The sequence below is a fragment of the Aulonocara sp. 'chitande type north' Nkhata Bay genome, linkage group LG1, assembly GCF_057382095.1.
Source record: "Aulonocara sp. 'chitande type north' Nkhata Bay isolate Kocher_YH1m ecotype deep benthic linkage group LG1, A_spYH_male_GT1.1, whole genome shotgun sequence".
Lineage (NCBI taxonomy): Eukaryota > Metazoa > Chordata > Actinopteri > Cichliformes > Cichlidae > Aulonocara > Aulonocara sp. 'chitande type north' Nkhata Bay.
This window is the reverse complement of record NC_141344.1, coordinates 26,128,822-26,152,237: the sequence shown is the minus strand read 5'-3', so window position 1 is coordinate 26,152,237 and position 23,416 is coordinate 26,128,822. Positions and strand designations below refer to the sequence as shown.

Genomic DNA, 23,416 nt, shown 5'->3' with positions numbered 1-23,416 from the left:
CCAGACCTTGTTTTCTATGGCCCTCAGTTTGTTGTTTCTGAAGCTGAGATGAGCTTCACAAGCTTTGAGGACTAACAGATACACAAGTCATTAAAATACATCACTTTCACTGGTCTTTCTGTTCAGCTTCCCATGATGCAACTACTATAGGGTAAATCATGTAATGCCAACAGCTTTATTCTGGTGTACAACTCTAATTCTGTCATGTCATCTCAAGCAACTAAACCTCAGACCTTCTGTACCTAAAGGCAGCTTTCAAATGAGTCTAATTTCCCTCATCTGCTTCTTTCCCACGCTCTAAAGCCTCTTGGCCTATCATGTCTTAAGTCTGTGTTTACAGAAATATTTCCGAGCTCAGTGCATGGACCAGAAAAACTCTGGTTACAGGATGTAACATTTATTTGGAGATTATTCAGTATACTAGAAGTTTTATCACTGGAATATATGCTACATTATCCAAGTGCGTCAAAAATATTACAGAAAATACGACAACTATTACTATTCCTAATAAAGAAGGAAATGCATGAAGTGTGTTACTAAGATTAAGCCCCAGTTTTGCCCAGCCACCAACCCTTGCAATGAAGAAATACCTAACACAGTATGACACATACTGCGTGTGTGTGACTGTCTCAATCTGCCCTTTTCCAAAGAACTTCAATCATTTAGTTTCTCTGAGCAGTATGCTTCCAATCCCAGCAAACAGCTGGCCTGGCATTTAGAACACATGGGGATTAGTGGGTTGATTTATTTAGAGGCTCAATCCAGAGTCTGACCATTGCACCACTTATGATGCCAAGATCACCTCTCTGCTGGCTTGCTGATTATATTTTCATTTTTCTTCTATTGATTTCATCCATATTCTGCATGTATGAAGAAGCCATATTTGAATGAATCTCACAATTTGCTTATGTTTACGATCAATCTAAATCATGTCTGCATCTTAACAATATACTTTCCTATCTATAGATGCATTTAGAAAATCAAAGTCTCCATTTAGGGGTTGTAAGAAGCATCTTACAGTTTATCATATATTTTTCTTTAATTGATTCTGTGGATTTTTATTTCTGCTGTGATTGTTAACTACTGCTGGATTAAACTAATCTGTAGGCGCCTGATATTTTACATCTGGCTTAGTCTCCTGAGTCAGTATAAGCTCAGTTGGCAATCATATGTTTTTAGTTTGCCACACAGACAGGTTGGCAGAAGCCGTGTGGGCGTGTGTAGAAGGTGCAGGTGTGTCAATGTGCTTTGATAGCGTCGTTTAAAAAAACAAAAGAATCTGTGAACCAAAGAAGGATTTCCCACTTGCCATCGTCTCTCATTGGTTGTCACAAGGGCCTGATTTGCATATGGTGGGAGTGTCCTGAGCAGGCAGTGGGATGAATGACTTGTTCAAGTCAGATAGAAATAAGGCATAGCACTTAGCAGAGGTCTGCACAGCTCAACGCTCAAAATGCCTGGCTTACTTAAGCTGCTCCTCTTCCTGCTATGAGTGGAAAGTGCTACAAACGGACATAAACATGTTCAACAGCAGACATCCTAGACTCAGCAAAAGAGGAAGAATATGGGTAAGTTTCACAACAATTTGCTTCACAAACAGAATTTAATGTTACGCAGCTACACATATGTTAGATGGCTTTGTGAGCACCATTTCATATCATTAAGGCAGATATAGGATTAGGCCCTTATACATCATATTGTTTTTCATCTTTCTCTTAAACTTGTGCAGATAAACCTTGATTTCATAACAGTCTAATTTCAGGGCCTGATTTAAATACTTCATAAACTGAACATATGGATGTTATTTTGTTATTTAGGTTTCAGAACAGCTCTGTAACTGATAGGAAAACAAAATATTTATTTTTAATGAGAATAAGAATAATATATCCCAAATACCTATTTCTTTACTAACTTTAATTAAACCACAACATCTTCATCTTTTAACATTTTTTCTTGTGTTTACAGGGATTGTGCATCCTTTTGCTTTACACCAACCCCCTTTCCTGTTTGGCAAATTTCAGTCAAGCAAAAGAGCTCATCTATAAGATAAAGGAGGGATTACCAAGGGGGACTTTTATAGGAGCTATTGGAGTAGATTTAAATTTGGATTTCTCTGTTGACCCCCCCTTTATATTCAGTCTCGCTCAAAAGAAGGTCAGTGAACAGTATGTGAACCTAAATAATACCACCGGGGAGCTTTACACATCTGCTACAGAGATTGACAGGGAGACTCTCTGTGCTGATAACTTAGAGGGACAGGGATGTGTCCTCTCACTGGATGTGTTTGTGCTGCCTCAACAATACTTTCAGCTTGTCAAAGTAAAGATTCTCATTGAGGATGTTAATGACAACAGGCCAAAGTTCCCCACAGATGAGATCGCTATGTCTGTCCCTGAAAACGCACCAATCAATGCTCGCTATGCAGTAGAGCAATCGGCAGTTGACCCAGACCTGGGTCCTCATGGAGTGCAAACCTACTGGCTGGTTAATGACTTTGGAATGTTCACATTGGATGTTGAGGAGAATGAAGGAGGTGAGCTGACGCCTTTCCTCATTGTGACAGAAGCTTTGGACCGAGAGACTCAGGCGGAATACATTACCGATATAATTGCAGAGGATGGGGGGACCCCTCCTCTACTTGGTGCTGCGACTTTGAAAATTGTCATCACGGATGTGAATGATAACTGTCCCCAATTCAAAGAGTCACAAATTAATGTCACTCTGCATGGGAATACCACCAAAGGGGTACATTTGGCACGTCTGCATGCTTTTGACCCTGACCTTGGTGCTAATGCTCAGATCAGCTATGCTTACAGTGAACGCGTGCCAAGGGACACCAGGAGCTTGTTCCATTTGGACAAAATTACAGGAGTGATCAAGCTCGCAGGGAAAATAGACACTGGCACAGCCACATTTTACAAACTCACTGTTCTGGCTACTGGACCTGGTTGTATTCCTGCTGTAGCCACTGTTATTGTCCATATCATCAAAGTTGTCACTGGACCCCCTACTCTCATACCCCGGTACATTGCGCCAGAAAAAGATGGGGTGGTAACAATAAAGGAATCTGAACCAGCTTTTTCTCCAATTGCTTTTTTTACTGTTAAAAACATTGATAAGAACCAAAGGGTGGACTGTTATTTGGAAGGACCTGGTCCCTTCAGGTTGAGCCCCTATCAGCTGTTCAAGAATGAATACCTGTTGGAGACAACAGAGCCCTTGGACTTTGAGAGGACACAGGAGTATGATCTTATTTTGGTTGCTAATAGCACCCGTGGGATCGTTATCAAGACCTTCCTTAAGGTGCAAGTTTTGGACGAGAATGACAATGCCCCTGTGTTTCAGCAGTCTTTGGTGGAGATATCAGTTGAAGAAAACAATCCGCCAAACACTTTTCTCACTCAGCTCCAAGCGTCAGACCAGGACAGTGAAAGCAGAGGGGAAGTTCTTTACCTCCTCGGAGGCGACGCCCCTGGTATTTTTGTTGTGGATCGAGTTACAGGTATCCTGACTGTGGCCACATCGCTGGACCGTGAGGAGAAAGAGACATACCGGTTCATCGTGAGAGCGGTGGACCAGGGGACACCCAGAAGGGAGTCAATTGCAACAGTGGTGGTGACCGTGCAAGATCGCAATGACAACAGTCCACGATTCATCAACAAGGATTTCACTTTCTTTGTGCCAGAGAACTTCCCAGGTTATGGTGAGATCGGTGTCCTCTCTGTGACTGATGCTGATGCTGGAGAAAATGGCTGGGTGGCCCTCTCCATCCTGAATGGCAGTGACATTTTTATGATAGACACAGGCCGAGGGGCACTGAGGGCAAAGACATCACTGGACCGGGAGCAGCAGGGGACCTACCAGCTATGGATCGAGGCTGTTGATGGTGGGGAGCCTGCTCTCTCCTCTGTCACAATAGTTACCGTGCTGCTGCTGGATGTAAATGACAACCCACCAATCGTCCTCTTTCCTCAGTCGAATCAGTCTTACATGCTAGTGCTACCCAACACTGTACCAGGAACATCAATCACAGAGGTGTACGCTGTGGATAAAGATACAGGGATGAATGCTGTGATCGCCTACAGTATCATTAAAAGGAAAGGCGGTGAGCCCGGGTCTTTTGCCATTGACCCAGAAACAGGAAATATCACATTAAAGAGGGAGCTCAGCAATCGTGGCCTATACAGCCTTCTGGTGAAGGTCAGTGATCATGGTCAACCTGAACCTCTGTACTCAACAGTTATGGTTAACTTCTTTGTCAATGAAACAGTGAGTAATGAAAGTTACATTCAAAGTCTGCTGACCAGAGAGGCTGACATAGAGGTAGAGGAGAGGCCCTGGTACATTGGCCAGATGGCAGAGGGGCCTGAGAGGTATGAGCCGTTCCCGTGTCAGCCTGTCCTCATTGCTCTTTCAGTGACGTGTCTGGGGCTGTTCTTCTTGGTTGTCACGCTGACGTCTTACATATGCTGTAGGAGGTTTAAAAAGAACAGGATGAAAAGATCAGAAGTGGAAATACCTTTAAAAATTCAAAATGACTCGATGCAGGTTGTGAACAGAAAGCTCAGACAGATCTCTAACATCTGATGTTCAGTTGTTCACTCGTTCAAACAAAAAAAACACCACCACTGTTTACATAAATGTTTACAAAACTCACTGTAAGAACTTTCTCTTACATGAAGTTCCTCTTTTGGGCTTTGTGATGATTGTTTTTTGTCATATGCCACCACTTTCTGTCAACTGTTGGCAGGCAGCAACGGTGTCATTACAAAAACATCACAGTAACTCAGTGAATATTACCAAGGTCCCATGTAAATACTGTATAAAAAGATTTACAACTTTATATACAAGTTTTGCATTTGATTGGTAAGGACAAGAGACACTGCTTTAGAGAAAAAAATGCATCTCTTTAGACCATCTGTCACTTGTATCGGTTATACAAATATAATTGAAAAATAAATGTATTTCCAAGTTAAATGTTTATCTATATTCATGAGGTAACCGTGAGGTCTGTAATACAGAAAAGGGCAATCAAAGTGAATTGGAAAAGCTAACACAGAATACGTGAATGCCATAAAACGTCGTTCTATACACGACAACCGCAATGACAACAGACCAAACTAGACTAACAAACAAACTAGACGTTTCTTCACACGTTTTCACTTGTGTCTTACTTTCTACTTTTGCTCAGATGTTGTGCAATAATATAGTACATATAAGTGATAATTGAGTGATATAATGTTAGGTTAAAAGTTCCGGGGGAAAAAGCTTGTAGGTGCACCTTGAGCTTTTTTGTTTTGTTTTGTTTTGTTTGTTTGTTTGTTTGTTTGTTTGTTTGTTTGTTTGTTTGTTTGTTTGTTTGTTTTTGTCCCCTTTTCTTTTCTTTTTATCAATAAAAATTCCGTACAGCTGTTGTGCCAAATCAGCACAACAACAAAATAATCACATTTTCATCACTTTGCTACTGGAACTGTGTCCAAACTTGTCAAAAAAGCTACTTTTAAGTTAAATACATCACTTTCCTTTATAGAGTCATGCAATTCTCAATGTGTCTGTGAAAATATGCAAGTGTTTGTGATAGACTGTAACTATTAAAGATACTTTATTTTTATAATACACTGGATTTTATTCTGTATTGATTTCATTATGTCTTGCTATCACACATATATCCTACATGCACTCAGATGTGTGTGTCTAAACTTGACTGGTATAAATGTCATTTATATGCTTAAAAGAAAACAAGCCTGTAGTTTAGATTAAAATAAACTGAAAAACACAAAGAATGGAAATATACTTTAAAGTAAGGAAGGAAATTGATAGATACTGATTGGCACCTAATAAAAAATACATTTAGACTTCATCTTCTTCATATATCAAATTTGGTATACAAATTAAGTGCCTGTTGGATCTTACGAAGTGTGAGTGTCACTGAAGGAGTTAAAGATCAAAGTACATGATTCTGTATTATTGTTGCCATCACCTGTGAAGAACAGACCTGGTGAGGTAATACCAAGAGTCTCACTAAGAAGGAAAAACATAGTGCAGCTGCTCGTGTCTGGTGTGTTTGAGGATCAAATTCACATTTCTCACCTCTCTTGAGTGGTATTCGCAATCACTGTGCTTTTCATTCCACAACAACTTTGGGATATATCTGGAAAGTGTGAAAGTGCTTCTGACACATTCTCCCCCAACAGATCAACTCAGAAAGCCTTTTGGTTTTAAAGCTGCTTTTTCTCTGCCCTGTGCTTCTTTGTTGTATTTGTATGTTTGCTATGAAAGTTATGTGGGCAAAGAGGCTTCAGGACTCTTTGTACCTGGGCTAACTACTGTATGCACCCTCCCAAGTGATGCACTCTGTTGTGTTATATGCCTCTAAAACCAGTTCAGGTTTGGCTTTCACAAGACAGCAAGAATGCAAACAAACCTGTATTGAGAGTACATTCTCCAGCGCAGTTTCTCAAGTAAATACCAGCCTTATGTTTTTAACAGTAGCACGTCATTAACGCACAGAGCACATCAGGAACTGGAAATAGCTCCGTGTAATCCTTAGTAATCACCTTTGGCATATGTATGCTGGATGCATACTATAATGTATTTCAGACAAATAATAATATGGGTGACATAAAGGAAATCAACATCATTAGTCTCATGTACTATCAGAGCTGTAACTGATTGGCCTGACTTTAACATTCATTAAGAAAAAGAGTAATCCAGCCGCACATTCAATATACTTCCTATGGTCTTAACCTCCTAGGACCTGGCGTCCACATATGTGGACATCACATTTTGGGTTATTTAGACCAAAATACTCAATTTTGCTCAACAAGGGCCTAATATCCACTTACGAGGACATTAAACTGCTACTGTTGTATCGAAATTTTAAACGAATATCCTCATATGTGGCTCTCGTTTTTCTTAGAAACAAAAATTAGGTAAAAAAAAAAAAATCTGGTAATAATTCTTTGTTTTTACATTAATTAGGACCCAATCAGCCCAAATATCAAAGAGAAATTAAAAATGCATGCCGTGGAAGAGTTCGGGTCTTAGGAGGTTAAATATTTGTATTAACTTAAAATATGAATTTCTTTGTGTTACTGATTAATTCATTTTTTGCTTTTATCAAGATATTTTTAGATGTATGTGACTACAGGAACTGGAAGGCTGTGTTATAAAAAGCCTTCAATGCTAGAACACCATTGCAAATACAGGTGCTATGTTAGTCTCTCCTCATGTGTCAGCCAGAGGCGATACTCAGTCTTTGCCTTAATAATGTTGCTGATGTCATCCTACAGTAACTTAGTAACTTCAAGTAGCTTAGCCCAGACTCAGTTTGTCTGAAGCCAAGTGACACATAATATAACAAATTTTGCAGATTTCTTTTCTTCTCTCTTTTCTTTTCTTTTTTTCTTGCTCTGAGCAAACAACTACAGATTGTGATTAATTGCAGTAATAACAACTGAGGTCTCACTTTAGTGTGTCTCATTTCTCTTTCACCCGTTCTGACTCTTTCAATAAGTCGTTTCATTCAGCATGTTGAGACAGGAAACAGTCATACAAGACCTTTATGTCTGTGCTGGCCTAAACCCAGATGTTATGATGATAGAGTATGGTTCAGTGTGCAATAACAAACACTGGTTTCTATTAATAAATGGTAAGATCGGATCGGATTGGATTTATTTCATTTTAAGATGTTTCAATAGGTGAAAAGAATACATTTGGCTTCAATATTAACTCTTCTCTTGTATGTCTCTGTTGTGGCCTACAAGCTGAAAAAAGCACCATGCTATTTCTCACATGTTCACTTTTAGTACATATAAGTAACGTTTCTTACTATAATGGAAGTTTTGATAACTTGCTGGTCTGGAGGATTTGTGTTACCACAATGCCACAATCTACCAGAAGTGCACATCATCCAAGAGCTACATCTAAGACTCTTAAAGTTCATGACAGTACAGACTGTGGCAACATGGCTTTTGCAAAGTTGCATCTGAAGAAACAATAAGACTTCTGGACAGACAAGACCAAAGTGGAGACATCTGGTCATAGTGCACAGCGCCACATTTGGAAAAACCAAACACAGCATATCCACAAAAAGCTCTCATCGTAACCGTAAAACACAATGGTGGGAGGGGTGATGATTTAGGTTTGTTTTGCACCCACAGGACCTGGGCACCTTGAAGCCATTGAGTCAATCAAACACTCCTATGTGTACCAAAGTATTGTAGTCAAATATGAGGCCATCTTGGACAAAAATTGATCATGCAACTGGACAATGATGCCAAGCACAGCAGAAAAATCTACCTGACTGAAATTCTGTGAAGGGGCCTGCATAAAGAATTGCTCACAATCTGAATGAACTACAGCTATGCTGCAAAGAAAAGTGGCTCAATATTCCTTCACAATGATGTGACAGACTGATAAATACAAGATTTCTTTGGGGTATCCAAACCTGCTGCATGAATCTGCATCCCTAGCTATTTGTTCTGCAGTCAAAAAATCAAGATATTTCAGCTGTACTGTATCCTTCAGTCCCACCCAGTCTTCCAAAGTACCTTTAACCTTTGCTTTTTGTTTTTTCTAATCTTCAGGAGACTGAGTTTGATATATGTGTCTTGTTACATAAATCCTGTTCTGGGTTTTACATCTCTAGAAACAGATGGAAAGGGGGCCAAAAAGACAGAGGCACCCCACAGCTTTTCTACATGACTGATCACTTCAAGTGGTGATCCTGCTGATAGCCAGTTTGATATCCCCAGACCAGGACAGAATAAACGTGATTTAAATCGTGTTCTTGAACTTGTGACAGACACCCTTAGTTTTCTGTGTTTTATATTATATGCGGCTACAACTTTCGATGCATTTATTGATGTGGTTGTTCATTTGTTTCAGAGAGGTCTTTCTTCATAATCTCATGCAGATACACTGAGAAATTACAGATACGGTTCAGCTATATTCCCTTCCATCTTTCTCTCTCTCCCTCTCTCTCTGTTTCTCTTACCCTCTCTCTCTCTCCGCTACACCCCACCCCCCCTTCCAGGAAAGTCTATCTGAAATTACATTAAATTCTTAATGGTGTAGACAGCAAGTAATTACCATCAGTCACAGCCTGATCTCATTTCCAGATTGGCTTTATTGTAACGTCCCTCCCTTGAAATCAAACAAATAAAGACACAATGAGAGGCCCAGGTAGAGTTACAGAGCTCTGCTGAATAAGAGAGGCTATGTTTCCCAAGTTATGACATCAAATACGACCGCCCCTACCACCACCACCGACACCACCCCACGCACACACACACACACACATGCATACGCACACACAAATGGACTTTGTTCAATCTTCAATAATGCATCTCCATATTCCCCCACTGAAAATCACTGCCTTTGATCTGAAACATCTTTTATTTGCTCTGATGCAACAAAATATAATCCAATCGCACTCTTTTGATCCTGCTGTGGATTACGTTACTAATTTTCTTTAGTCCTCCATCCCTATTTTTCTCTCAGTTTCATCCTGTTTCATCCCAGCAAAACACAGAGGGGCTTCTAGGGAATTAACTGCGTCAATTTATTTCAGAATAACTGCTTTTTTTTTTCTCACGACTTCTTACAATTTAATATTGTCCTGTTCTGCCACTGTATGCAATATTAGAAACTTGTATTTTCTATTCTGATGTTTGTTTTATTTCAATGGCTAAGAGCAAAAATTATACTCTAGCTTAATGTTTTGGGCGTGTATTCAGATGATTCTAGTCTATTTTGACCATGGAACTAAGCATGACTCACTCATTTACAATCCTTTAAAAGGATTTTTGCTTCTCCTTGTTTGAACCGTGCTGAAGGGTTGTCTTTGACAGAAACGTAATACTACTCTACGCTTGGGGTTGAATATGATCTGTAATTGAAGTGTATTGATGCAACTATATAGTCAAAGGTAAGAATGGCATTTTAGTGACATTTGAATAGTTCAGAACAATAGAAGAATTATATCAGGACAGATCTGCTTTGGCTAATTTCTTCAGCACGTTGTGTTGAGGTGAAAATGAGTATGCACCACAATATTTGTTACCAGGCGAAAGAGCCTGAACTAGAACATAAGATTTACAGCACAGTGTTACATTGCACCTGTGCTCTGGTGCTGTGGGGATCTCAGCCACAGGTGAGCTTTGACAAATGTATTTTTACATGCACACAGCTGAATCTTTAGGAGGGTGTGCATGTTTGTTTTTGCCATTACTACTCGGAATAATTATGTAATAATAATTTTGCACAGGTGGCACATATACTAGGGTCATTTTTGCAAAATGGATTACTATTTGAATTTCTTTTCTGTTTTTGCTAATATATTCATCCACAGGTTCTTTATAAATTGCAGTCATTTGTTAGTGATGACTCCCCTGACTGTTTTTTTGTTGTTGTTGTTGTTTGGGGGATAAAAATTTCAACATCAGTCTTACACTTGCATTTGGTTATTTATATGTTATTTTAATCAAATGACTCGCCAGTCCTAACAAATATTACATAAAGTTAACTGAGGAATGTGTTCCTCCTTTGCACAATGCAGTAAGTCAGGCCAGATAGCTTTCATGCATGTCCGCATCCTCACCACGCACAAATCCCCCATTAATACGTACACTATAGATACAAAACCAACAGCCTTAAGTCTTTTCCTGTCTTTAAACAATTCTCAGCCCCATTAAACGTCATCCTCTGTTGTTAGACTGTAAACAAGAAATGCAAAAGGCAGTCATTCCTTGTATTGATAGAGACTTACTTTGAGGCCTTTGTGCAAAAAGCTACAGCAATGTACTGGCGACAAGATTAAAAACTAAAGAGTGCCATCTTGCTAGACTACAAATTTAACCCAGAGGCATATAGACAACATTTTCAGGGCCTAAACAACCCTTAAAGCTGGGCCTACCTTGATTTCATAAGAGAGAATAGTATTCTTTTTGATCGGTGGCTTGTGGTGTTGCTATCAATCTTCCCCTCCGATTCCCATTTGTCCTGAGGAGCCACTCACAATCACACTGCTGTAAGCGTTTGGTGAGTGGTGAGCTTCAGTGGTGTACTTTGAGTTCTGATTGTGAGTTTAGTGGTGTTTTGATCTACAAGTGAGTAGTGTCTTGCTTTGGTTTGTTTAGCCATATCTTTTCTGTATTGTCTGATCATGTGCTTGTAGCTGTCTCTGAGTTACCTCATCTTACAAATAAAACAAAAAAACAAATGTTGTTTTTTTTAATCTGCTCTGTTTAGCTTTTTCTTTCACCCACATTTAACATTTGCTACTCCCCTCACCCATTAGCCATTTTTCTGGAATGTAACAGGAAGTCAACAAGCTCCAAGCTGTAATGGGGCTTACTGTAAAGTGAATCAAGCAGCCATTCCTTGGAGCAATCATTTCCACTCGTACCAACTGTTAAACTGGTTTTCTTCCAAACGATGCACTTGATGCTTGCTGGTTAATGCTTCTGTTTAACTGGAGCAGCAAACAGATTTCTAAGGAGAGCTAACTAACAAGTCGAACATTTTTAATGAATCAGAATTCTCTGATTAGCTGACTACAAGATCGCTGGCTCATCGGTTCCTGTTTTAAAAGAGTGCTTGATTTCACAGACCACTGACTCCCCATCCACTTTCTCTTCCTTCTCTCAGCTGACTCTAATTCTCCCGTGTCTCCTTCCAAACTGATAGGGAACACAGCTACACAAATCCTTTTAAAAGATGACACAGCTGGCAAAGGGGAACTTAATTAATATTTTCTTTTGCGCACTGGTGAAAAGCCATTTCAAAGGTCTCAAAGCCACTTAATTTAGAGCTGATATACTTTTGACAACTGTTCTTTTTGTCTGTTTGTTTTCTTTCTTCTGCAACTCAAGTGCCCAGTTAAAGTCAACCTCACCTCAACCGTTTTTAGTTGATATAAGTGTGTTCTCATTCCATGGCATAAAATGTTGTGGTTCAGTCAGAAAATGCTGGGTTCACAGATATTTGTGCAATTTTCCATGTGAACAGAAGACCAAAATGCATAGAAGAACCTAGACTGGCTAATATTCATGTCCACACCAAATATCACCTTTTTCCACTCTCTGTTATTTGCAGCTGAGATGTTAAGGTGTACAGAACACTGGTGTCAGCGCTATTGTATAGAGGAAATCCTGTTATGGGATTATGGGTGTGACTATCAAGGTAACTCTAAAAAGGTTCCTTTCCACCTGTCATCAGTTTTACTTTGTACTTGCATTACCTTTGTTATGAATTGTCAAGATAGTGACTGCATATGTTAATGGAATTAGTTGTGGTTGTTTTGCAGAAAAAACTGTGACTCTATCAGTGCTCCTCAGTGCTTTGATATTTTGAAAAAGTATCATGTTGAAAACTACAGCTTTGTTAACAGACGCTATGGGTGGGCTTTAGATCACTATCCATCGGCCACCATACATGTAACCCAGCTGTGAAATTGTGAGTGGCTTCAAAACTTGTGTGAGTCTTTGGGATGAAAATTCCTTCTTGATGCCAAATGTCAGAGGAGAAAGGCCAGACTCCTTCAAGCTGATAGGAAGGCAACAGTAACTCAAATAAGCACTTGTTACAATCAAGGTCTGCCGAAGAGTATCTCTGAAAGCAAAACACATACAGCCTTGAAGCAGATGGGCTGTAACAGCAGAGACTTCACTAGGTGCCACACATGCCAGCTCAGAAGAGGAAACTGAGGCCAGAATCACAAGGATCACCAAAACCGGACAATAGAAGATAAAAAAAAAAAACTGACTGGTCTCAGTTTCTGCTGCCGCATTTGGATGGTAGGTTTAAAATGTTGTGTAAACGATGCAAATGGTTAGATCTATCCTGCCTTGTTCAGACTGGTGGCGGCTTAATGGTGTGGAGGATATTTTGTTGGAACACTTTGGGCCACTTAGTAAAAACAGAATTGTTTCTGACCATCCATCCATCTCTTTATGACCACAGTGTGCCCATCTCCCGATGGCTGCTTCTAACAGGGTTAACGCACCGTGTGACAAAGCCCAAATCTTCTCAGTCTGGTTTCTTGAGAGTTCACTGCATTGAGATGACTTCCAGATACCAGATCTCAATCTGATAGATGACCATTGAGATTTGAGGGAATGGGAGATTCACATTATAAAAGCTGATAAATCTACAATAATATGACGCAAAATCTCCGAGGACTGTCCAGCGCCTCGTTCAATGTATGTCACAGAGGATTAGAGCAGTTTTTAATGTTAAAGGTTATTATCCAACCTGGTACTACAAAAGGTGTTGAGTGTATATATGTCATATAGGCACTGTGGTCACTAACACCCTGTTAGTGACCACAGTGCCTTTGTATTGGGCATGTCCTGTTTGTCACGGTCTGGCGGGGGCAGACCGTATGTGTTGCAGAGGAGGACTCAAACGCAGACCAAAACGTGGTGTGGATTAACAAAACAAGCCGTTTATTGAGACTAGCAACGAGGGTACAAAATAATAGGGCATCGGTGAAAACTAAACAATAACCTAAACTGGGTGAACTAATAACAAAACATAAAAAACCTTAACCATAGTGAACTGACATGGGTACCTGGAGATGAGACATGGATGCGCAGACGACCTGACAACAAATGACTGAAAGCACACGGACTAAATACACACAGGAGGATGATGAGGGAAGTGGGAACACATGGGGAAACAGCTGGCACACATGAACATAATGACGTCACAGTGGGAGAGTAAAACTGAACACGATGAACACAGAAACACCAGACCTCTTCACAATAAAACAGGAAACATAAGACACAGACATGAAACGCATGAAGAGCAGGGGAGATTTAACATAGTTGGAAACACGAGGGGGAAATAATAAGAACTAGAAACACCTAGGCATGATAACAAATGAACTTAGGAAACCTGACGGGCTTACATAAACTAAAACTCAAAACGCTGGGTCAACAGACCCAGGATCATGACACTGTTTGCTTAAAACTATCTATCCTTGAATTGAAAGCACAGGTTTAAGTGGTTTATTTTTTTAACCACTTAAAAAAGAAATAAAGGAGTTATTTCTTTATCACAATTACGAACTTTTTTCCTCATTCTTTCTGTGTTCTTTGCTTTGTGGATGGCATGCTGTAAAATCAGAAACGAGAAAACAAAGTACTAAAGAGACTATAATGCACTTCATTCAAGGTTGAAGGAGATCTGTGTTGAATATATGTCGCATTGCAAGTAAAGTGTTCCCTCTCCCTCTCCTAGAAAAGTAGAAGGGTATTAAAGACTTAGAAGACAGGTGCCCTATATGGTCTGATTGTCTAGCTGTCTCACTGAGCTGTAGATTTAGCCTGAGTTAATGGAGTGCCAGATGAGTGTTCCTTGTTAATATCAGCCATTCATGCATTTCAGGAAGCCGTTTCTTCTTTCAAGGGGCACTAAGTCTACTTACCTAATTTGGTGAATAAAATGTGAAAGTTTTTCGAAGAAAAAAAAAAAGCTCTGTCTTCATTTCTTTTATTTGCCCTCTTTGAGTGATGCTGGTCACTGATCTGCGGCACTGTAAGTGAAAAAGTATACCATATTTGGAAATGGGTAGACCAGAGGCCGAATTATGCATTCACACATCACATAAACATGTGCGGTACAATCTGCCAGTTAACTAATTTAACATACTCGAAATGTCACGCTTTTCCTGTTTTGCAGTGGGTAATGCCAATAAGAGCTGAAATTTCAGCTGAGGCAACAGGGCTGCACACTACTAATTGGATGGCAATAAAAGGGCAACAGAAAGAGAAAAACAGGAGTGAACATATTAATCCTTTTGCACTTTGTTTTTACCTTCTGACCTGACAGTGATGAGCAAAGAAACAAAGGAAAAAGGCACAGAAATGAAAGAAATGAGCACAGATTCGAGGCAGCAGAGAGAAAGGACAAATATAGACAGACGAACAGGTGGCTAGAGAAATAAATGTTTATGATGCAGCTCATTTTGCTTCAAGTTTTGCAATTAATGCCATATGGAACCTAAAATTTTGTGCCCAGTGCTTTGTTCCATCGTTGTTTCTTCTTTAAATAAACTTAAACCATGTCTGCTTCTTTTTTTTTCACGAGGCTTTGGGGTTTTTTAACTCCCAGGACAGGTTGATAAAATTCAGATGCAGAGATTTAAATGAATATGTCCTCTGCTTCAGCAAAATAATTAAATTACTTTTATTTCATTTAACATGTTTTGTAGGCCAACCTTTTTGGCCCTGATTTTTGGATCACCTTGTTGATGTTTGATTTTACCTGAGCTTCGCTACATGCTAGGAAAACATGCATTTCTGTAATTAATAGTAAAAATACAAACTACTAAAAGTGCACTTTTTCAGATGCATGCTTACTATATTCCTTACATTCCCTTCATTTTAGTCAGCAACAAGAAGTATGACTTCACTGTTCATTATGGCTTTGCACTAAAAAGAGTCTCCTGTAATATTTCAGGATTGACCAGTTGAAGTATTATGCATGATGCATTACTCTTTTACAGGGAGGATTAGAGACACTAGTCATATGTTCCGGCTGGCAACAAACAGAGTGATCAGGAACAAATCATTTGCATGCTTGTGTAACATTCTCCAATGAACTTTGGATGAGTGCTTTCACGCCCCAGCTCAAAAGAGAGCAAACAACACATAGTCCTTAAATAATACTATTTTAAGCACACAAAGCAATGCAATCCTATGCACGCACTGTCTATAAATATTATGGGGTGTGAAAGTGCACGGATTTGAAACACAAATCAAAATGAGAAATGTCAGCTGGCGAGCTGGGAGATGAGAGTGAGATGATCTTGCAGGTCTGACTAATAAACTCCCGAGTCCACCATACTCAGGTGTACTTCACTGCTGCCAAGGGACCCTCTCAAAACCCACACTTGCAGTAAGCAGTCAAGTGCCCACTTGTGTGACGCAGTTCTTGTAATTGCCCTAGTGCCTGTTAGGACTGCAAGAATGTGGAGGATTATCAGATGTCAGTGGGATGCATTTGGACCACTCTGGCAAATAATACTGCATATGACACACTCGAGCTCAGATGACTGGTTGGGGCAAGTAAGTAGAATCAAGAATTCAACATCACAGTTACAATCAGGTGCCACTGAAAACACACTCAGTAGCTGAGAGGATAAAATGTGGTTAAAAAAATGTAAATGGCACACAGGAAGCTCTTCAACCTAGTCCATATAAAATATACATATCATAATTAGATTTTAAATGGCTTCCATATGCAGTATAGTGACAGGTATTTAACACTTTTTAAATCAGATATTGAGTTTTGACTTTGGAAATGAAGAATAATATCCAGGTTGAATCCAACAATATCTTTAACTCAGCTGGCAACAACTAAACAGATTTCTATGGTGAGCTGCAGTAGCTATAAATAACACTTCCAGTGGTGATAAAACAAAATCTCCATCAGTGTAGGTTAAGTGTTCGATAGGTTTGTGTTTGGATCACTCACTTGGCTCCAACCTGACAGTAAGTGAACACACATTTAAGTTTTCATGACTATAAGTGGAGCTATCAGATACACTCAAGGTGTCAGCTCAACAAAAAGAAACGGTTCAGCCTGGCAGAGAAGACGAGATAGGGAAAGAAATCAGGCAGTAACAGTATACGAGTATAATTCTTGTAGAATGAATGTTGTTCTTTTCCTTCAACAAATAACTAACAAATGTAACTAACAAATGTATTGTAGCCTGCTTAATGAAAAACCTTCCAGCTGCGAGCTCATAGTTTATGCCCCCAGTTGGAGGTTTTTCTTGTTAACAAGCTTGACTTTATGCATTCTGATACATTTACAGGTCATATGTTATATTTACTATGCTTTTACATACCTTATCAACTGCATGGTTTCATTTTCAGTCTAATTATGAGCTGCAAATTCAAACTAAACCTCAGTTTATTTTAAAAAATAAATATAGATATTGATAGGTAACACAAGACAGAAGGCAATCACTGAAAGAACACTGCAGTTAAATTATTCTAGTCTTCAATCTGGAGCACAGGAGGGAGAAAACATTCCCAATGCAGATCATCCCCAAAAGAACACCCTTAAACGTCCTTAAGCATTCTATTTGTGCAAGCTAATGTGTCATTTTTACTGGTGACTAACTCAGCATGAGTACTGTTGCACTCGTTTTCACCTTGTGTCTCTGTGTTGGCAATTTTACACACCTCTGATCAGCAGAGTGCCAACTCACTCTTAAGCAGACAGGAGTATAAACACATGCATGAGGTCTAGATGCTCTGCCAGCTCGGATGAGACGCTTTTTGAGCAAGGCAATTTTCTCTTGTTGAGTAATAGCACTCCAAAATATAAAAAACCTAAATAATGAAAAAATAAATGGAAGTATATGTAAAGAAATTTAGATAGGAGTATTTACTGCAGTAAAAACAGTGTCATCTGTATTATGGTTAAAATGTTCTGAGGTACCTTCAGTCACCTGCATGCTCAGACCTTTGGGAGCATTTTTAACTTGCATCTTGGACAAATAATGCTCCTGATGTGCATTAATGTGATACAGTTCTTATTGAGAGGTGTAATTTTGGCAGTCTGCTACTTAGTATGAATTAACAGGTGTCAGTGGCTGTGCATTATACCTACATGTCACTTTGTAAGGTTTAAATTAACACCCCACTGTGCATTTCCAATATAATCTTTTCTGACTGCAGAAACTAAACATGGTGGTGGCTATGCTTAATAACTGCAGTGTAAATTACATATGACCAGAGATAACCTTCTATGAAATATAAGCCTCTTAGTGGAAAAAAGCCGTATGGCACTAGTCATCTCTGTTGATCGTAGTTTGGCTGCAGTGCTAATCTCTATTGTCCACAGGTTAAACCTGGGATTTGAGAGATTTTAGGTATTTCATCAACCAAATTTAGCTGCAACAAGCGCAGGTGACACATTGGACCCAAATTTTGTGATTGTACATGGTATAGGTGTTCGTGATCGGTGGTATTTATTTAGGCAAACAAGGGTTGTTAATACCTATAACCACTGTATCTTTAAGAGATTCACTCCGACAGACACCGTAGTGGGAAAAGAATTTTGTGGAAAAATTCATCCATCCATTCTCTTCTGCTTATCCATTTCAGGGTCGCAGGGGGGCTGGAGCCCATCTCAGATACCATAGGGTGAGAGGCGGGGTTCACCCTGGACAGGACGCTGGATACTAACGTTGTATGAAGAAAACTGTGAACATGGCCTGTACTGTGAAGCGCACTGACTGGTCGATAAGACTTGAAAAAATTATATAAATGCAACCCATTTACAATTTTTAACAGAAACATATGCCTGACCAAAGCATTTTAGCATACCAGCTATACAACCATTAGTCCATGCTAGCACTGTAAATTATACAGAATGACTGTAATATGCTTGCCAACTGATACTGAGTACTCCATTATGATGAGTGTCTCTTCTGCTGCTGTGCCCTTCTCTGGTCTCTGTAACAAAGAGTCAAGAAGCATTGATTAACAGACTTTCAGTCTTTGTAGAAAGGAAGCAAGTGCAAAAAAACAAGTAAAATTAGATAAAAGCATGTATAGAATTCTGTTTATTTAGAAGAGTGGCCAAACACGCCTAGCTGTACTCAAGTTCAGATTCATTATTAATGCTCTTCTAATAACTCCACTATTTCTTCATTTTATACATATAGATATATGATGGCAAATATTTTAAAATTCTCTTATGTAGTGCAAAAATGCATAAAGGACAACACTACTGTTAGGAAGTCTACAATAGTGCTGTGCTTCTGGCCTGTCTGTGGTGCTGATCAGAAAGAGTTGGTAAGGTAGGCCGCTGTTTCTTTTTACTTGCTCATTAATGTTTCTCAGCTTCAATCACAGACTTTGAGAGAATATTTGTGTTATCCTGTTAAATTAATACTGCCTACTAATGTTACAAACAGACTGGACTGATACTGAATGCTGTTTAGCTCCAAAAGACAGATAATGTTGCTCTGGTAATTGCTAATACTGAAATGGCTAATGCCATCCAGGGGGATATTTGTGATAACTGTTTAATCCTTCAGTGTTGCTGAGATGGGAGCTTTACTGACCCCACAAAATTCCCCATAAAGTCTTGTGCTACTTCTTTAGCTACTCCTTTTTTGCCTTGGCAATATTTGGGGGGGAGGGGGGTCATTATCATGCCTGAAGACCTGTCCCAGACCCTTTTCAGTGCTCTCCATTACTGTAGTATGTTGCCAGTGGTGTTCTTGTTGACTGTGGCCCCAACTGCTTTCAGATAATTAACAAGCTCTTCCTGTGTAGGTTTGGGGTGATCCATCGCCTTTCTCGTGATCATCTTCACCGCATGAGGGGAGATCTTTGCATGGATCTCCAGCAAGAGAACATTTAATTTTATATTTCCACCAAACGTCTTGTTGACAGTCTTGTAGCCTATTGAACCTTGAGCAGGTCTACCATCTTGACAACTTTAGTACTCATGACAACTTTTTGGTCTTCCCATGGTGATGGAGAGGGCTTTGTAGATATAACGAGATGAGATCAGAAGTATCTGTAATTGATTGATTGCAATCTGTATGCAACATGGGCACACAGCCAGTCTGTAGCAGACAGAATTCTGGTTGTATTGTAGGGAATCAATTTTTTATTTCACTCAGTGACATGCAAATCAACTTATAACTTATAGCTATTTTTTTATTTTTCTAGATTTTTGGTTGATATCCTGTCTTTCTCAATTAAAATGAAATAACCATAAACTATTTTGGTTCTTTGTGAGTACATAAACTTATCAGTTCAACAGGGGATCAAATACTTTTACTCCAAACATATGTTCATGGTATCTCCTGAGACATTAAAGTTTAAACTATTTCAATTCTGTTTGAACACATTAGAGTCTTAATGTCAGCCCCAAAAGTTGGTAGCTCATTTTCCAGCACAGTCCTGACCTCTGTTTTCAGCATGATTCACCAAGTCCTCTCACACCGTGGAAATTATCTCATTTCTAAAACCCTCGAAGCTGAATCTAGCCTTGCCCAAGGGGTTGTACTCACAGTTTTTGTATGGCAGGACCAAAAACAGTCTCTTTTCCCTCTGGGTCAAAACAGGATCTGCTCTTCACAATTCACTACCTCCACAACATACAGTAATTACCTAATTAGGAAAGCCATGGAACCAGAAGCTGAAGAAATAACACAAGAGGCCAGAAGTGGGATGGGATTTTTTTTTATTATTTTATGTCACCTGATCTGCCCAGACAAGCAGTTTTTCTATCTAGCAAGCCTTCTGTGTTCTTTCAAGTATTGCAACAGATTTATTGGAATAAAGGACAACTGAGTAACATTGTGAAAGAAGATCCTTGATAAAATTACATTCAAATAAAGTTCAAAGAAATAAAACAAAGGCGTTTGTCTGTTCTATTCCAATGTGTACTGACATAAAACAAATTGTGCAATAGACTGTAGCTCCAGTATGTGTTTTTTTTAAAGATCTTGATTGCAATGATGTAGGGAAAGAAAACTTCTTTTACATCGCTGACAGCTGAGAAAAGAGTGAGGCTCATCAGTTTTTGTGATTCTTTATGACTGATCTGATGCCAGTGCTGGTGTTTCTGGGATTCTGGGGGAAATGATATGAGTAAGCACCGATAAAAAAGCAGAAATGCAAAATTCTAGTGATTATTTTGCATTTTATTCCATGTTTTTCCTTTTCCAAGGTAATTAGACCTTTAAAGCAAAAGCAATAAAGTGAATCCTTTTTGCTGAGCTTTTACAAACTGACTACATTTTGATTTAATGTCTTTGAGTGAAGTCTTGTTATCCTGCACCTTATCAATAGCAAAGCAAAACAAAAAGAACTACCAGTAGACAAGAAGGAGAAAATGGACATTTATTGCCTACTGCATTTACAAATCAACAATTAAATACATCATTTGAGCAAAGAGAGAAATCCCATTGTTAGATTCCTCGATTCCAACGTGCTGCCCTGCTGCGCCATGATGAAAAAAATGTCTCCCTTGACCTCTAACACCATACGGAAAAATCCGTTTTAGATCACCGGATGCCTTTGATCAGAAGCTTCAGTCACTGACCAGTACGCCATGTCACATCATGTCTGATGCTGGCAGTCTTTTTATCAGTAGCAAGCAGATGCTCATACCAGCAGCTCTTTCGTTTAAAAGTTTTTTTTGCTTGCTTTGGAGGACTGGAGTCGGAGCTACAGAGGCCATAAGATTATGTGAGCAACAACCAAAGAATGAAGCATTTTGTCCTCTGTGCCTGCAGGTACAGTTTTGTCAGGAGCAACTGTCCTCACAGCTCACTTTAGCATAAGAGACAGTCCCCTATGAAATCCCGATGATTTTGAATTGTTGTGTTATGAAAATACTCGAGATTCATTGATTTACAGGTCACTTAATGAAAATATGACTGCAGGTCTTTTTTATAAGTAGCAATGAAAAAGTAAAAACAACAAAGTCAGCTGCATGAGCTCAACTCAATAGTTCTACTTCTTCATGTGACATGTAGCCATTAGGTGTAACTGGACAGGCTCCATAAAAGTGACTGAAAGGTGCTTTACTCTGTTTGCTTTGTTGTGTAGACCCATATGTGGTAAAGGCAAAGATCAATACCCTGCTGCTGATTCATCATTCACCCTTAGTCCATACTGTCTTTGGTCAAACTAACTGGCCCCATTTGACCATTATATTGTCATGTGTTATGAGAAACACGAGGGGTGCTTGGCAACAAATGTTTGGCAGGATGTTTGAAGAATGACCCACATAGGCCATGGTCTGCTGCACACAGAAAACAGCCATTAGAACTGACAAGCGGCACCCATCTTGCTCATTAAGCGTTGAGCCTCTGAACTGCAGCTCAAGTAATAACACTGAAGTCATAACACTGAAGTTTGTAAGACAGCCAAACTTTATTTTTTTCATTTAGTAAGTAATGTTCCATAAATATGTCAGTTGCAGTGATTAAATGAGCACCATGACTGGTCCAGAAATATATGGAGTTTGTTTATTCGTATTTGCTAATCTATCAGCAGATTTTTTCTTCCTATAGTGCACTAAAAAGAGATTTTAGTCAAACTTCACGGTCAGTCAGTGCTCAGTTAGTAAGCAGAGGGGTAGTGAGAAGTGTTACAGAGTTTAGAGCACTTAAGGTAGTCTTGTTTTCATCACTTTCAGGTGCACGTTTGCAGTAGGTGTAAGATTTGTGTAGTTTATTCTGGGGAAGAAGAAGACAATGATGCAGAGAGCTAGTTCAGGCGTGTAGGGCAGGTGGTGAGCAATGATCCTGCCATTTCAATGGGGTGCCTTTTCAATAACAAGCAACTGTTTAGGTTGTTTCTCCCCTCATGCACTTAAGGATGTTTCAGCAAATGCAGAGTAAAGTCTAACTCTTGGGGTACATAGCCCAAAAGAAATATAGCACTGTGTAGAAGTCTTGAGCCATCCCTTATTTCTTTATATTTTGTCAGAATTAGTTCTGCAGACATGGCACTGTACAAGTGGTGTCTGGAAAATAACCTGTCTCTCAACATCAGCAAAACTAGAGAAATGATAGTGGACTACCGGAAATGACCAGTCAGGGAACGCCAGCCCATCCACATAACCAGTGTCAAGATCGAAAGAGAAATTCCTTGGTGTCAACATCACCGAGGACTTCTCCTGGACCCTTCACACAGACACTGCTATCAGGAAAGCTCGCCAGCGACTCTACTTCCTGAGGAGGCTGAGGAAGTTTGGCATGAACGCTAACATGACCTCAAATTTCTACAGGTGTGCAATTGAGAGCTTGCTGATGAGCTGCAATACAGTTTGGTATGGAAGCTGCTCTGCTAGCAGCCGCAAATCACCACAGAGGGTATTGAAGGCAGCAGAGCACATCACTGGCACGAGGCTTCCTGCCATTCAGGACATTTATCTCCAGCGATGCCTCCGTAAAGCACACAGCATCATCAAGGACCACAGCCACCCAGCACATCAGCTCTTCTCCTTGTTACCATCTGGCAGACGTTACCGGAGCCTGTCTGCTCGGACTACAAGACTCAAAAACAGTTTTTACCACCAAGCCATACGACACCTCAACCACAACACTTAAACACACACAACACACTCCACAGGATGCACTCAGAAGCTACCCTGCAGCTTCACAAGTACTCTGTACAATCTACACTGGTCACTCCACTTTATTGGTATTTATATTAAGAAAAAAAAAGTGCAATGCTGTACAAACTACAAAACGTAACTGTGCAATATCCCATTTGCCCCCCCCCCTACTGTACCATTCTGCTGAGCGACTGTCTTCTGCTTGTCAAATACATTTCATTGCAGTGTTGACCCTGTGCTAACTTGCATATGACAAATAAAACTGAAGACTGAAAACTACAGACATCTTAAAAGACATCAA

General features: G+C 39.6%; 1 protein-coding gene across 3 annotated transcripts; it reads left to right on the top strand.

The window, feature by feature from the left end:
• The first annotated feature begins 1,417 nt into the window (after positions 1 to 1,417).
• pcdh20 (protocadherin 20) lies at positions 1,418 to 20,598 on the top strand. 3 transcript variants are annotated; one of them, XR_015128902.1, is made up of 4 exons: positions 1,418 to 1,568; positions 1,966 to 4,200; positions 18,129 to 18,826; positions 19,308 to 20,596. XR_015128902.1 is itself a non-coding variant. In XM_086290413.1 (3 exons), exons 1-3 carry the CDS (start codon positions 1,521 to 1,523, stop codon positions 18,207 to 18,209), a joined length of 2,364 nt encoding a protein of 787 aa, XP_086146539.1. In that variant the 5' UTR covers positions 1,418 to 1,520; the 3' UTR covers positions 18,210 to 20,598. The 3 variants fall into 3 exon arrangements, 2 of the variants coding, with proteins under 2 accessions (XP_086146539.1, XP_086146530.1); XM_086290413.1 differs by having other exon boundaries at positions 18,129 to 20,598; XM_086290404.1 differs by lacking the exons at positions 18,129 to 18,826; positions 19,308 to 20,596 and having other exon boundaries at positions 1,966 to 6,288.
• The last annotated feature ends 2,818 nt before the right edge of the window (positions 20,599 to 23,416 follow it).